This window comes from Rhamphochromis longiceps, linkage group LG3 (genome assembly GCF_057381845.1).
Source record: "Rhamphochromis longiceps isolate RC_006_pf linkage group LG3, R_longiceps_female_GT1.1, whole genome shotgun sequence".
In the NCBI taxonomy this organism is placed as follows: Eukaryota; Metazoa; Chordata; class Actinopteri; order Cichliformes; family Cichlidae; genus Rhamphochromis; species Rhamphochromis longiceps.
Window position 1 is genome coordinate 66,945,561 of NC_140559.1, and position 14,449 is coordinate 66,960,009.

The 14,449-nt window shown below is 43.6% G+C and overlaps 1 protein-coding gene across 2 annotated transcripts; it reads right to left on the minus strand.

Annotated features, from left to right (window-relative positions):
- Positions 1–872: 872 nt before the first annotated feature.
- On the minus strand, positions 873–13,889 carry sf1 (splicing factor 1). 2 transcript variants are annotated; one of them, XM_085400743.1, is made up of 12 exons: positions 13,867–13,889; positions 12,600–12,731; positions 11,034–11,109; positions 7,557–7,709; positions 5,114–5,203; positions 4,831–5,014; positions 4,596–4,711; positions 4,321–4,428; positions 4,042–4,234; positions 3,736–3,967; positions 2,340–2,504; positions 873–1,940 (listed from the first exon to the last, which is right to left on the minus strand). In XM_085400743.1, exons 1-12 carry the CDS (start codon positions 13,871–13,873, stop codon positions 1,609–1,611), a joined length of 1,788 nt encoding a protein of 595 aa, XP_085256869.1. In that variant the 5' UTR covers positions 13,874–13,889; the 3' UTR covers positions 873–1,608. The 2 variants fall into 2 exon arrangements, with proteins under 2 accessions (XP_085256869.1, XP_085256868.1); XM_085400742.1 differs by lacking the exon at positions 13,867–13,889 and adding an exon at positions 13,233–13,637.
- Positions 13,890–14,449: the final 560 nt, after the last annotated feature.

A 14,449-nucleotide genomic window follows, 5' to 3' on the forward strand; every position in this document is an offset into this window, starting at 1 on the left:
ATGTGGCTACTTTGACTTAACCGTGCCTCACTGAGACGCACATGGATAGAATATGTAGCAGTTCTATGCAAACTCCACAGACCCTGACTTCAGTCGCACAATGAGAATAAAATATTTGGTGCGTCTTTGAGCACATTGATCTTTCTGCCCCTGGTTTAAAGCATTCAAACCAAGAAGAAATTTGAGTCTAAATTCAGTGTCTGAACTGAACAAGTACTGACGAATCCACAGAGAAAACTCGGCCCAAGGTCAGGTTGCGGGAAACATCACCTTCAAATCTTCAGGCTAATCTCATCACGTGACCCACAGTAAAACGGTTTACATGTAATATGAAATAATCAATTATAAATTACCCAAATGGCACAATTACAAATGAAAAACGATTAAATTTAGATTACATGGTTTAAACTTTGAATAGTTCAGATGACAGATCTCTCTTTGAGTAAAACACCACAGTCCAATCCTTTGTACTCATCTGTAATCCTGTCAACATTTCTGATATTTATTCAGAGCTGACCCAACCTAGACTTCATAGACTGACAGTAACACTTAGGATATGTGTGGGGAGACTATTGCACAGCACGGTCATAGTCAGGATTTTACAAGCCAACATGTACTATCAACTGGTACATGTTGGCAATCAAGTAACTCTGAAGCTAATTTTTCTGAACATAGATTTAGGCTGTTTAAAGAAAGTTGCTTCAGCATGGGGACACGAGCTGCACTGCATTTTTAAGGCCATGTTCTTTTAAGCAGACCACATTATGTAACACTTTAATGAAGTGGCCAACAGGGTCTCCTCTCGGGGGAAAGAAAAGCTAGCTTTCTTTCTGACACAAAGGGCTGACATCCATAAAAGGAGAAACAACAAGTTGACATGGATCAGTTTAATATGAAACCAACATTAATTCAGGCTAACATTACACGGTGGACTCCAGAAATGAACAATTTTCTACTCAGATAAGTCAAACAGAAGCAACACTAACACTGCACACAGCGTCTAATCACAGCAGAGATACATGAACGAGGATCTTCTGAGCAGTCGATTAGTGCAGGGGGCACAAAACTCGGTGTCACCGCCAAGACCCAGGCCAAAGAAGAAAATGAAAACCACAGGAATCCCTGGAAAACAATCTTAGTACTACAAAGGTTTTACGCAACTAAGGTACACTTCCTATGTTGCATACAAAAATATTCATCTTGTCCAGCTCAAAGCGAAGATGGGGAGCAGGTCAGAGTAGAAATGTGTCACTTTAAACAGAATGAGCTGTCTGAATGGATCATGCAAGCTGAACTCTGATATATTAAAGCCAATGACAGGCAAGTCTTCACATACATTAAACCTGGTGCTGGCTGGCTGAGTCATAACTGTACTTATGTAACAAACTATGGCAGTCAGAGAGGGACACTGTACACATGGGCCGAGCGCCGTGTCCACACAAACGTTAAAAACAGCGACAAGAAGTGGAATTAAGTTACAGAGTGAACAATCACAGCCTGTCACTGTTCACAACATCATGGATCCATAAAAAATAAAGCACTGGTTACATTTCTGTGAGCACAGACTTCAGTCTATGGGTACATGGTGACCATTCCTCTGACCCACACTTAATTCTGGGGGGGAGGGGGAGGGGGGGCAGGAGGCATGCCAAAAGGGGGCATGCCCGGTACCCCCATCCCCATCATTGTGACAAAGTTAGAGGGGTCCATGGGTGGTGGAGGTGGTGGTGGGGCATACATCACGCCCGTGGAGCCTGGAGGAGGTGGAGGTGGTGGTGGTGGAGCGCCCGGGGGCAGTGGGGGCTGGACCCCAGGTGGAGGAGGCACCATGGACGGAGTACCCATGGGTGGTGGGGGCTGGGCTCCAGAGGCTGCAGGCTGTTGGGGCTGTTGCCATGGAGGCAGAGTGCCGGTGGCGGGGCTAGATGTGGTGGTGGTGTCTGTAAGAGAGCAGGGGACACATGGAAATGAACTGTAGGCAAACATAAAGGCTCCTTATGCATAGAGTCTCCACAGATCTGTGAATAAGGTGCGGTGAGTACGTCTTTGTGTGTGTGTAAGGACAAAGACATATTGTAAATATGCACTGCCTATCTGTTTGATTCGGTGATAAACTCTCTGTCAAATCAACACACCGAGGCCAACACTTGTCTTTGGGTGACAGCCCCCCCCCAGAAACCAAAAAAATGAAGCCGTTTTGTTATAGATTACACAGTGAACACACTACCTCTCGTTTCAGTGTACACAGGAACCAGTTTTGAAACCACTGACGTATAAAAGAGCTGTGTGTGTGCTGAACCACTGAAAGTTTTCTCAATAAAGCTTTTGTGCGCTCTTACTCTGTTGCCAGGGCAGTGGTGTGCTAGTTGCCATGCTGCTGGTTGGAGGGGGAGGTGGAGCCTGCTGTTGCCAAGGTGGCAGAGGACCTGAAGGGGGAGGCGGTGGCTGGCTGCTTGGGGGAGGAGGTGGAGGTGGCATCATACCCATTGGAGGTGGCAGCAGACCTACAACAAAAGCACATAAGATTGGGGGTTCTTTTCTATTTTGCAGATTTTCTACAGTAAAGTTTTGGGTCCTTTTCTAATACAGCAGACGCTCAGACGCTTCTTTTGCGTTTGACCTCTTCAATATTGGAAAGTCTTTACAATAAAACACACTTCAAAGCAACTTAAGTACGACACAAAGAACTCAGGAGGTGAACTGAATCTTACACAGAGTTCATTAGCTTTCATGAGACGTCTCAGTAACTCGACTTGAAAAATCTAAAAGCCTTCATGAGAGTCCAGCCTGTGCCAGCTCCCTGCCATCTGTGGGACATCACTGGCACTGTATGGATCACCAGGTCTTAGCCTTTTACCCAAACTGTACTGTTATCACCACCATGCAGAATTTAATCCTCCATACACTCTGATTTTTGTTGGCAGTATCCGGACCTTAAGTCTGACATCATTAGCTGTGTCTGGGCCCAAACTCCGCTTCAGGTCCCAAAAAACAAACTAACACTGCAGCATCACTGAGAGTTACAAACTGTCTAAATTCTTTCATCTTTAATAAAATGATCAGTGTTGCTGCTTTACCAGGTGTAACTATTAAGTTTAACATCCAGGCATCCATGAAAACAGAATTTATTAAATTCAACAAAGTTAGAAGTTAGCAGGAAGTTAGCTCGCTAGTTTCCACCTAAACATGATATAGCATGTTTTGATAGAAGTTTTTCATAAATCTCTCAAACGTACAGCTCTGCTATCACTTCCAACATAAATAAAGACAGAAAACTAAACAGCAGTGACATTTGTAGGGTTACTGAAGTTGGGCTAGCTGGTATATAATGATGTGCTACGTGGTGGCTAGCGACACAGCTTTGTTAGCACAATATAAACACGGTGAAGCTGGAGGATGAACGCTAACTTTTTTCCACTCAATAAAACAGGAGGGTTCCTGATGGTTAGGGACAAATGCAATCACATGGCAGGATGCTGTAAACGGACCAAACTTCAGTCAGGAGAACAACTGAGACAATCCATCCACAATACGAGGTTAGTCATTAATAGACTGCTGCATGGGCTTAAAGGGTTTAGAAACTGACTTTTAAAATAATTAAATGGAACAAGATACAAAGCATTAAAACATGTCAAATACACAACAGCCCTAATGAACGCAGAGTAGTTTGGACCTGAAGCAGGGTTCATATGTCATCACTAAACACACTGTTGTGTAGTCTGGATCTGCTCTTACCCATCGGGTGTCCATGCGGTCCAGGTCCCTGGCCCATGGGAGGAGGAGGGGGCTGCATCCAGGGTGGAGGCAAGCCATTGGGGTTGGGAGGCATAGGCGGTCCTCCCATGCTGGGCATCGGAGGAGGAAAACTGTGAGGTCCTCCAGGACCACCGGGCCCTCCGGGCCCCCCAGGCATGCCGTGAAAGTTCCTGTTCTCGGCTGGACCAGAACTCATCCACGGAGGCCGGTTCTGTTGAACACACAGAGAATTTCAGACAGAGCTCTACACGACGAGTACAGAGAACCACGTGCGTCCCCACTAACCGGTGGAGGTTGGGTGCTGTTGGGGCCTGCAGCCCGAGGTGCGCCCTGGGTGCTGGTGTGTCCTCCGGCTGACGTTGGGACAGGGGCCTCCCCCAGCTCAGCCATGAGAGACAGATACTCCTTGTCCATACGAGCCTTGTCTTGAGCTGACTGAGGGGGCTCTCCACCAGTTGCTCTGTGTGCAGCGAACGAGCTGTGAAAGAAGCACACGTCGTTACACAATTCAGGCGAGTGGAGTCAGGAGTTCAGCTCAAGTTTGGACACTCAGCGCATCGTCACCTGCTGTACTTGCAGTCTGAGGAGATATGGCCGGCTCCACCACATTTAGTGCAGAGGGTGGTGTTAGTAATGCTGCGTGGCTCAGAGTTCTGCCAAGGACGAAGAATCCTGTGGATACAAGAGACAATAAGCATGGTGTCCAGAGACTGCAGAAATGGAACAAATCCATCCTTGATTTCTATTCTTGCTCATTCTGTACTTTAATGACCAGGTGGCTCCTCGTGTTATAACAAATAAGGAGTGATTGTGCACAAAGCCCGGGCAGTGTCACAGACCTGTTGTCATCTTCCCTCAGTGTGCCATTGAGTCTGGCCAGCTCCCTGAGCTGCATTTTTCTTAGGTCGTTCTGATCCTCAGGCGTCTCAATGCCTTGTTTCAAAATGTTACGAATCTGTGGACACACATTTCACACCATTAATATCACGGTATATATTCCCCAAAGTATACATGCATTACATTTAACAAACTGATGCTAAACATCTTCACATAATGAACAGGAGGTGCTCCAACCTGCTCCACAGCTTTCTTGACGTTCTCCATCGTGTTGGCAGTGACCAGGGCATGCAGAGGCTCGTCCTCCCCTGGCAGCATCTGGCCATCTTTTCGACCAACCTTCCCCTCCTTCACAGACCCTTTCCCCCGGATCATAATCTTGGCACAGCACTCCTTCTCAATGTTCTTCAATGTATTACCACTGGGAGGAAAAACAAACGTGAGAAACTCTTTCTTCCCCCCTCAGTTGCAGTATGAAAGCACGTCAAACTGCATGACTTTAAGATGGCATCGAACTTACCGGGGTCCAATGAGCAGACCAACAAAGTTGATTTCAGGGTATTCATCTTGAGGGATCATAACTTTGTCGTTGACTCTGGTGGCTGGAGGCCTGGAGAACACAAACAAGTAAAGAATTTAGCTTTCTAAATGTCCTAAGAGCCAATCCAGTATTTAGATCATCAGCAATTAGCATGGAGAGTCCCACAATGTGCAGTAGGGCTGCTCTACAGGAAGAAAGTTTGTACTCTTCACAGAATCATTAAGATACAAATGAAAGCACAAAGCAGATGGACTCCAATCACTGATTAGACCGAGACCACTGAAGAAGAAAACTAAACTGAAATGATTCTGTTACTGACCAGTCAAACGCTCTCATTCTGACAATTAATGCATAAAAATCACTTTCTGATGACACATCATTCGTTTGCACGCGTGACTGCACATGACAACGTATGACAATGATGAAAAGAACACAGTAGTAATGTCGAATGAACACATTACTACTTAAGTCAATCAGACTGTTGGCACTAACAGAGACCTCCACTCTTCTTTCTGTTGATGTCCTGTTCTATAAGAGACAAGGAAAATAATGGCAGCATGTCTCTGGCCACAGTGTACCCATCATCTAATGGACAACACTCCACATCCCAGATCAGATTCTTGACCCTAACAGGAGTTCACTGAACTCAGATGGTTTGTGAGGTAGCAGTGGGCGATAGATTCAAATTTGTGCTAATGGCACTAATAACGATGTAGACCAGTAAAAACAAACAATGTTTTATCAGTGAGCTTCCAGGCTTCAGCGTTTACTAATACGAACAAAACCAAAGGTATCTGCTATCTTTCTTTACAATGAGCTGCTGCTAGAACACTACGGTTCTGCTCAAGTCCTGCTTTATCACAGCAGTGACTTCCATCCACCGTCTGCTCTGACAGTCTGAAGGACTCCCACTAGCTTTTCCCCACTAAAGGTTTAATGGTGATTATGGGAACAGCAGCACTGTTTCAGACTAGAAACATGTTTTCTTTCATGCTACCTGAGCTCATCGTCTCGGTAACAGGACGCCTCTATGCTTTTCAGTGTGTAAACAGACTCCAGCTCCACACGAAACTGTGCCAGCCTGAACACTGTGTGGGCTTTATGTTGTCACGTTATTTATTCATATGCTGCTCCCAAATACATTGGTATCGCAGGTCCTTTTTTAGTTGCAAATGTTGGTGAAACGCTCGCAGTGAGGCGACACTTCTTGTGATTTGGTGGTGAATTTTTGTGTATCCATGGAGACAATGGCGTGCTATAGAGCCGTCTTATACGACGCATCGAAGCAAAGAATTTGTGTAAAAAATACTCAAATTGCAGCAGCCTAGTGACAATTAGTCATCTAGTCCACTAGACTCACACATCCTTGCTCTGAACATCATTTCCCCAGCTTGAACAAAATGCTGTACCTGCAGAAACAGATCCTCATGGAAAATGTGTCACAAGCTGCAAACTGCGATCCAGGCAGTTTAACATCTAAACACAAGGCTGACTGATTAGCTCAGCTAACCATCAGGGTCTGACATTACCAACGGCCCCATGGCCCAGAGGACACATTACCCAGTTAACCGTTTGGATGGATGGATGGATGGATGGATGAAAATTAAATATTTTGTTTCTCTCAGTGCCCCCTCTAACCTTTTTCCTTCAGTTGTTAATTATGTCATATTGTTCCCAGAGAATAAAAAGCTAGTAGATTACAGAGAGGGAGACTAGTGGACTACTCTAAAAGTAATTTTGGGTTAAATACGACCCAAGTACTGCTTGTGTTTTTAAGAGCTAACCCAAACTTTTCCTCACATTTGTTAAGGACCAATTGTCACAAATTGCTGCTGAAATGTGCAACAATTTGCACCACAGGCAATATTCAACATGCATGCAATGTTAGATTAATTTGCCGACATCAGCGCATTTGTTCCTTTGCAGGTAGCATCAACACACCTGTGGAGAGTGTGGCTAGACATTGTTTCAGGCAACTTTCCTGTGACACAGTCTATATGCAACCACTAATTCTGCACCAACTGACTGCAGAACACTGCTTTTGCAAAGCTTCATCCATCTACTTATCAACTTTCCCTGTTTGCAATTTCCCATCACAGACACCGAGGGTGGCATTATAACATCTTCAATCCAACAGTTAACAGTTAGTAACAGTTACCTTATTTGGGATACACACTCACACTAACAGCAACGCTTAACCATCCGGTCAATTGGTCATTTGTTATTTACTTTTTCTACCAAAATCACACCAGTGCCCCCCATTAAAAGACCGCGTGCTTCATGTTGTTTTTCTGTCCCTCATCAAACTGGCGTCCCAGATAAAACGCCAGCCTTTTATTTTATCAGATAAACGAACACAAAATGAAACAAAAATTTAAAATACAGTTAATGGGGTGAAAGAAAAAAAAAAAGATAATCATACTTGTAGTCTGCAGGAGGCTTGAAGTCAGGGTTGAGTCCAACCATTTCAGTGATAAGTGCATGTCGCTCCTCCTCGAGCTTCTTTCGTGTGCGATACTCGCGGGTGTTTAACCTCTTGCCCTCGCTGTTGTAGATGGGCTCAGGAGAAGGAGACCTGAGAGCGGCAGACAAAAGACAAGACAGACATCATCAGCACCCTCCTACAAGCAAAGCTCTGCCAATAACAATCACACAGGCTCCCTACAGCTGACTAAGACTTTAACAATAAAAGAATCTCAATCAGTGAATCTTTAAAACAACAATAAACTTTGAGACTGTAATTGTTTCTACTGAGAGAATCTCAGATGGACTCTGACTCATGGCCAGTGCAGCAGTAGCAGCAAACTTAAACAAAAGAAAAGTATATAGGAACTCTGCACTGCCATTTCAAAGACTGAAGTCCATTCTGACATCAAAAAATTAATATTTTTTTTTAAACAAAACCAGAAGAAAACAAAAGAAAAACGTAGCAACCAAAGCTGTATAGTGGCAGTAAACAAATAATCTGGAGGGGCATCAACCAAGAAGAAAAAATAAAATACACGGCCATAACTTCAACCTGCATACAGGATTGTTGGCCTACAAGAAAGCAAAGTTGGAGGCAAGAAAACAAATCAAAGCAAAATTTGCAATCCTAAGCAGAAACGCTGGCTGTGAGAGTTGCTTGGTGCTGACGTGGTGGAAGAGGTCCGTGCCTCCCCTTGGATGCTGAAAACCTGTGGTACTGCGTTAAGGAGGCTCTGTGCTTGAAAAAGGGTTAGGTTGATGTGGGGTAATTTGGGTTAGAGAAAAGGAATTAAGATTAGATATCCACCTTTTCCTACGCTCTCCCATCAGAGAGCCACATGTGTCCACGTGACGAGTGAGAAAAAAAATTTTCATTTTACGCTTCAAACTTCCAACGCTGACAACCTGAAACACCTCCCAAGTTGGTCACATTAGATTGGGAAGTGATTTCTAAAGCTTCTGCAGCTCTGCATTCAAGTTTTGGACAGCTGTGGAAATGTCTGATTATGATTAAAAAAAACTATATACAGTGTACAGGTGACCGGGACGCTACCTAGCAAAGGTCAACTTCACACTCTAAGGCAGCCATTGGCTTTCCAAGAACACATACATTTGTGTCAGTTTTCCTCCAGACCTCAAAATCCAGAGGGAAAACTGAGCATATCCTCCTCCTCCCTGGGCAGAAGTGTTCACAGCCTCATTAGGGGAAAACCAGAGAGGACTAGCAATAGATCACTCGTTCACTCCAACACAAAGCCCAGTTGGATTACTGGGATGTAATCAAGTAGGCTTCATGCCATGGGCTGAGTCACTGGCAACAATGGACCAAAATAAGTATGTGAAATAAAGTAAGACAAAGCAGTAGTTTGGTGCTTGTGTGCATTTAGTACCCATCTTTTCAAAATAAGCCAATTCAAGTCAAACCTAAGATGTGAAATAAATCAATATGCAAACTTATTTGTACACTAGTCCAACCTGTGTCAGAGGAAAATCTTTACACATGAATTATAGCACTCACATATCCAGACAGGCCCCTACTGCAGACACAGAATAAGCAGTGTGCAGAAATACTACAGTTTTAAATTTGAGGCAACGACTGTGTTAAGTAAACTGCCAAGCATCCAATAGAAGGAGTCTGGCAGTGACTAGTTAGATACCCTTGTTAGGACAGCTCTAAAGACTGAGCTTATAGTCGACTATGGAAAGCTGGCTTTCAAAGCCTTAAAATCCTTCAACTTATTCTCACTCCCACCTCAGGCAGGTCATAATTTAATGTGCTTTTTGGCCCTGCAGCACATGTTCGCTGCAGTGTACTGAGGAATGAAACACAATACCTAGGAAAAGCTCATTTTCCAAACATTTGTGCGGATGTTTGAGTTCAAAATAATATCAGAGATATTTGGGATTGGTGTCAGTCATGTAAACCTTAGCTACATTACTAAACTTACATTAACTTAATAAGTAGCAAACTAGTAACCCTTCTGAATGGTTCATAGCTTTTAATACGTGACCACTCCTCACCCTCGTGTTCTTTAATGTGGCCTTCAGGTGTGTGCGTAACAGGGACACACACCTACCACTAAAGTCTCTGTGATGGTATTGACTCGTATTCGGGTATAAAATATAGAAATTAAATACATATGCAGCTCCACAGTGTAGAGGTTTATACGCTCATCTAATGCACAAAGTTCAAAAGTGGGAGGGCGGCATCAGAAAGGGTGTTGGGCATTATTCAGTGGCTCCTCTCCTGTGGTGAGCGCTGCAAGAAAGTGAGCAGCCACTGTTTTTGTTTGTTTTGTTAACAATACAGTTACAGCTGTCAATTAGGTTGAAAATATACAGAGTGAAGACTTTGACGAGCTATTGAGTTATAGCGAGTTAATGTGGAATACTGCCTTTACCTGAAAACGTGAAGGAGAGGATCACCGAGTTTATATATGAGCTACCCAGCGTTAGCAATAGCATTATGAGGACGCTAGCTTCAATCTGTATCAGGATGGAAAACACTAAAGTTTGTCAGCCTGGTAACATGTGAAACCAAAGGTCGCAAACAAGCACAGCCATCTATAAATGTATAGAAAGGTGAGAGAGGAGTGAGAATGTGTTGGCCTTTTTTTTTTAACTCAAGATCAAAACAGTGGTTGTAATTTCATTCAAATGAAACAATTCGCACAAGCTTGTACAGATTTCTGTGAGAGAAACAAATCAAAGGGACCATTCGATCACTTCTCCGGTACTGTGAAGCACATGTTACAGTGTTCCTGTGCTGATGGCAGCTGTTGAGCTCAGAGCAAACACCTTTGTCAAAGCTTGGTTTCCAAAAAAGCAGCAGCAGCCACAATGTGCACTTTGATTTCGTGTTTTTGTTAAACAAATATTTCACCTGTCAAGAAGGAACTTTCTGTTTGCGCCAACAACTATTCAAATGTTACTAAGGTTGGCTTTTGGCTGTCCGTTCTATTACAATTCTTTCATTTCAGTGTAATTACAAACACTGCTTCTCCATCTTGAGTAAAAACATTCAAACTTGTGTTGTTTTACAGGAAACAGTGTAACAGTGGAGTTCCGTTAATCACTCTCCAGTTTACTCAAAGAAAATGTTAATTTACTTTTAAAAATGCATCATTACCAATTCTAGACAATCACTGCATGTATAGAGAAGTGCTGAAACTAGTAGTCACGTGTACTAAGTGGTGATGGACGAGGAGCAGTCTTTAGAAAAACGTTCATATATATCAATTCTCCTCTAGCAACAGGAAATGGAAATGTGAAGAACTCAAACTGTCTAAACAACACTGTTCTTCACTAAACTACATCCTTCAGCTAATACTAAAGTTTTAGGCTAACAACCACATATACTCTGAACATGTCTTCCAAAAAGTCAAGAAGGTAGAGAAAGTGTTACTGTTCGTGGATTTAATCTTTTTCCGACCTGTCCTCAGGGTTAACAGGGATTCCCAGGTCTCCTGTACGCAGTTTACGAGTCAGGTCTTCAATCTGCAGTTGGACTGGAAGAATTCAGGTTAGGAAAGAAAAACAAGGATGGAGAGAAATTTGATTACCACAATAACAACAGAGAGACAATGCTCTGCACATTGGAGCACTATCTCATTCATTACTGAGGTAAAGACAAACGGTGAGTCTGTTAAATACAAAAGGAAGATCAAATAAACATCTGGCAAGACTCTAAAGTATTACATCATCAGAAGCACACATTACCAGCAAGTCCTAGAGGTCGTTTACTTTAGCATGAAAAAGTCTAACGTCTTCTGAACGTCAATGTGTCCGTTAACTCCACGACTCCTAATAATACCTACCGCATAAAAGACTCTTTAATTAATTCCATGAAAAGTGCTTAAATCTTAAACATTTGAAGATACGCTGGCTATTTGGTTTTATAAAGTCAGTCGCAGTCACTCCACAGATCTAACACTGAGGGGATCATTCCAAAGGCAATGAAATCAGTCAGTCATCTAATGCACATTATGAAAGCTGTGATGAAATACACCAAACACACGTTCACTGGCACTGAAACTATTAGTCTGGGTTATTGAGAAGAAGAATAAAGGGCCAGTGACTTGTGCTTCATCTTTAAATCTTCCCTCACAATGTTTTTGGGGCTTTACTGAATGAGGAAAAATAACAAGTGTGACGACGGAGGGTGGGCACAAATGAATGTTTACATACCAAGATCAACCATTACCAATGAGTGCACAACATCAATAATGATGTTAGTTTTTGACAAAAAAAGGATTGGTCTGCTTCAGAACACCCGCTGAGGGCCTGTGAAGGCAGTATGTTGGTGTTACACTGCTGCTGGAAGGCATGTGTGGTTCAAAAGGACTTTTTATGATCAATGTTTTTGGGACAGGCCAAAATCAGAGCGCGCACACAGTCCTTAAGCATTTCCAAATTTGCAGTGCCCACAAAAACAACAATTTGTCTTCTTTAAACTCACTGGATTTGTTTGCCATTGAAGCAGCATTGCTCACACTTCAAACCAAAATAAACAGCATTCTTTAGCAATGTTAGGACATTATAAACTAACTCCTCCATGCACAGGAACAAAACTGATGATGTGTAGGGAATCAGGCAAGACAGTGAGCAGTGACCTGCAGCTGAGGACAGATATCTGCAAGCAGTGGTGTTTAACAATCTACTCCTCTTGCTAATGGGTGCCCAATGGTATGCAAACTATAACACTATGCAGCACCACCACTAAGCCTCCATTACAAAGAAGTCAACTTAACATTTTCAATCATAAAGTAATCATTGCTCTTCAGAAAAGACAACAGCTGGAGCAAAATGTCCCACGTGTTAGAGTAAACATACTGGAACCAGAATGTGTAATGGGTGTCTTTAGAAGCTCTAACTGTTGGCAGTTCAGCAAACAGGATAAAATTATTACTGGCAGGGAAACTTAAACCCCAAACAAGTAATTTCCTAGACACATAATACAAGAAACTACATGTTTCATTATCACCAACTCAATATTTACCTATATATGCTCTCTCCTGATCCCGGGTCAGTCCGGGTGGGATAACGGTGGGCATGCCCGGTATGACGGTCTTCTGATCAGGCGTCTCGCTGCTCCAACGACTCTTCTTTCTTGACTTCTTCTGGCCGAAATCTACCGCGAGAAACACAGCATGCCGGTGAAACATTACATGATGCACGCCAGCTCTACCGCCCTTCACGGCATTGATGGAGCCGGTGTATTTCGAGATTAAATGCAGGAGAACGGCAACGTGGTGACTCCTCGTTTGGGCTCTATCAGCTACTCCTCTCTCATGTGCTTCGATTTAGAAAAAGACAGTTATGGATGGCCTTGATGAGGTTTACGTATGAAAGCGAGGCAATGCACTGTTACCAATAAAACATACCGTCAGGCAGAGAGCTGTCGTTTCGCCAGACTTCACTATTAACCCTCGTTAACTAAACCGTCAGGTCAGAAGAGGACAACCTAGACCAAAAAACACCAACCACTATCGTTTACTAACCAACTTTAGCGGCTCCTTATCCATGCCGTTCAGGCCAGGGCTCGTCACCCATGTTGGTTAACGTCGTTAGCTTCAGATCGCTAACGCCGCGTTGAGGGCTACAGGAGTTAGCTTAAGCTCGCTTAACTTACCAGGTTTAGCCATTCCGCTCCCCGCAGCAGATTGCTGTTGAGCTTGACTCGAAAAACTTGTCCCCGGGTTGAACTGATGAGACTGGGGAAAAGATGCGCTTGGCATCGAAGGCTGGAAGCCTTGTAGAGAAGGAAAGGACCCGGGCGGCCCCGGTGTTGGCATCAGCCCGTTCCCCGCACCAGGCCCGGCATCAAAGGCTCGTTTAGCGCCAATACTAGGGTGCAACTTCCCTAATGGAGTTGCATTTGCTCCCGTCGCCATTTTCGAATTACTTAAATGGCTCAATCAGTATGAGCGATCAGTCAGCTCAAGTTTAAATGTGTGCAAATAGCTGACAAAGTGCTTCCTGCTTTAGCTCTCACACAATACTTCAATCAAAATGGCGCCCAACAGAAAATCACAAAGGTTAATCCTTCGGACGTGGGACGGGCCGTCGCAGTAAGAAAGATTCCTATTGGTCAGACCAATGCTCCCTGCGCCTCTCATTCTAAAAATTGATTGGCTGAAAAATGTCAATCTCCTATTTTTGATACCTCGTTAACAGGCAACAAATCGCAAATATAACGTGTCTATACGCTCACCGGCTCCAAGTCTGTACATTAATGCATGTAGACGACCTCCTGAAATTCATACCTAGCATCAGCGTAGGGAAGAAAGGTGATTAAGATTAAGAGACTTTGAATGGGAGCTGCGGTTTCACAAACTGCTGAGATTTTCCTGTACAGCCTCTCTCTCTGAGGCTTACACAGGATATTCCGGAAAAACTTCTACTTTCTACTTCCTGTAGAGTGCAGTGGTGTTTTTAACCTAGTCTAGTTTATTATGTGTACTCTGAGGTATTTATAGTCCTCCACAATGTCCACATCGACCCCTTGGATTGAAACACAGGTCACAGGTTTCCTGGTCCCCCTAAAGTCCACAAACAATTCTTTGGTCTTTGTCTTGTTGAGCTGCAGGTGACTCTGCTCGTACCACACAACAAAAGAAAACGCTACATCCAGATGAACAGAATCAACTTCTGGAGTTTTACCTACGTGGATGATTGAGCATGCATCAAGATGACAAAAGAGTCCATCATAACTCAGTACTCTGTCTCAACACCCTCACTGATGCATCCAACCACCGCAGAGTCATCAGAAAACTTCTGAAGATGAACCTTCTCAATACTGCCCGCTCAGAAGGCCCCTTTTCTTGTCATTGAGGAGGGGTTTTATGT

What these genes read in the sequence shown, in the direction of transcription:
- sf1 (XM_085400742.1), bottom strand. Translation starts at nt 13,494, where the DNA reads ATGGCGACGGGAGCAAATGCAACTCCATTAGGGAAGTTGCACCCTAGT. An exon ending in TCAAGAAAGCTGTGGAGCAG is followed by an intron (nt 4,712 to 4,830) that starts GTTGGAGCACCT and finishes GTGTGTCCACAG; the next exon opens with ATTCGTAACATTTTGAAACA. An exon ending in CTGAGGGAAGATGACAACAG is followed by an intron (nt 4,429 to 4,595) that starts GTCTGTGACACT and finishes TTGTATCCACAG; the next exon opens with GATTCTTCGTCCTTGGCAGA.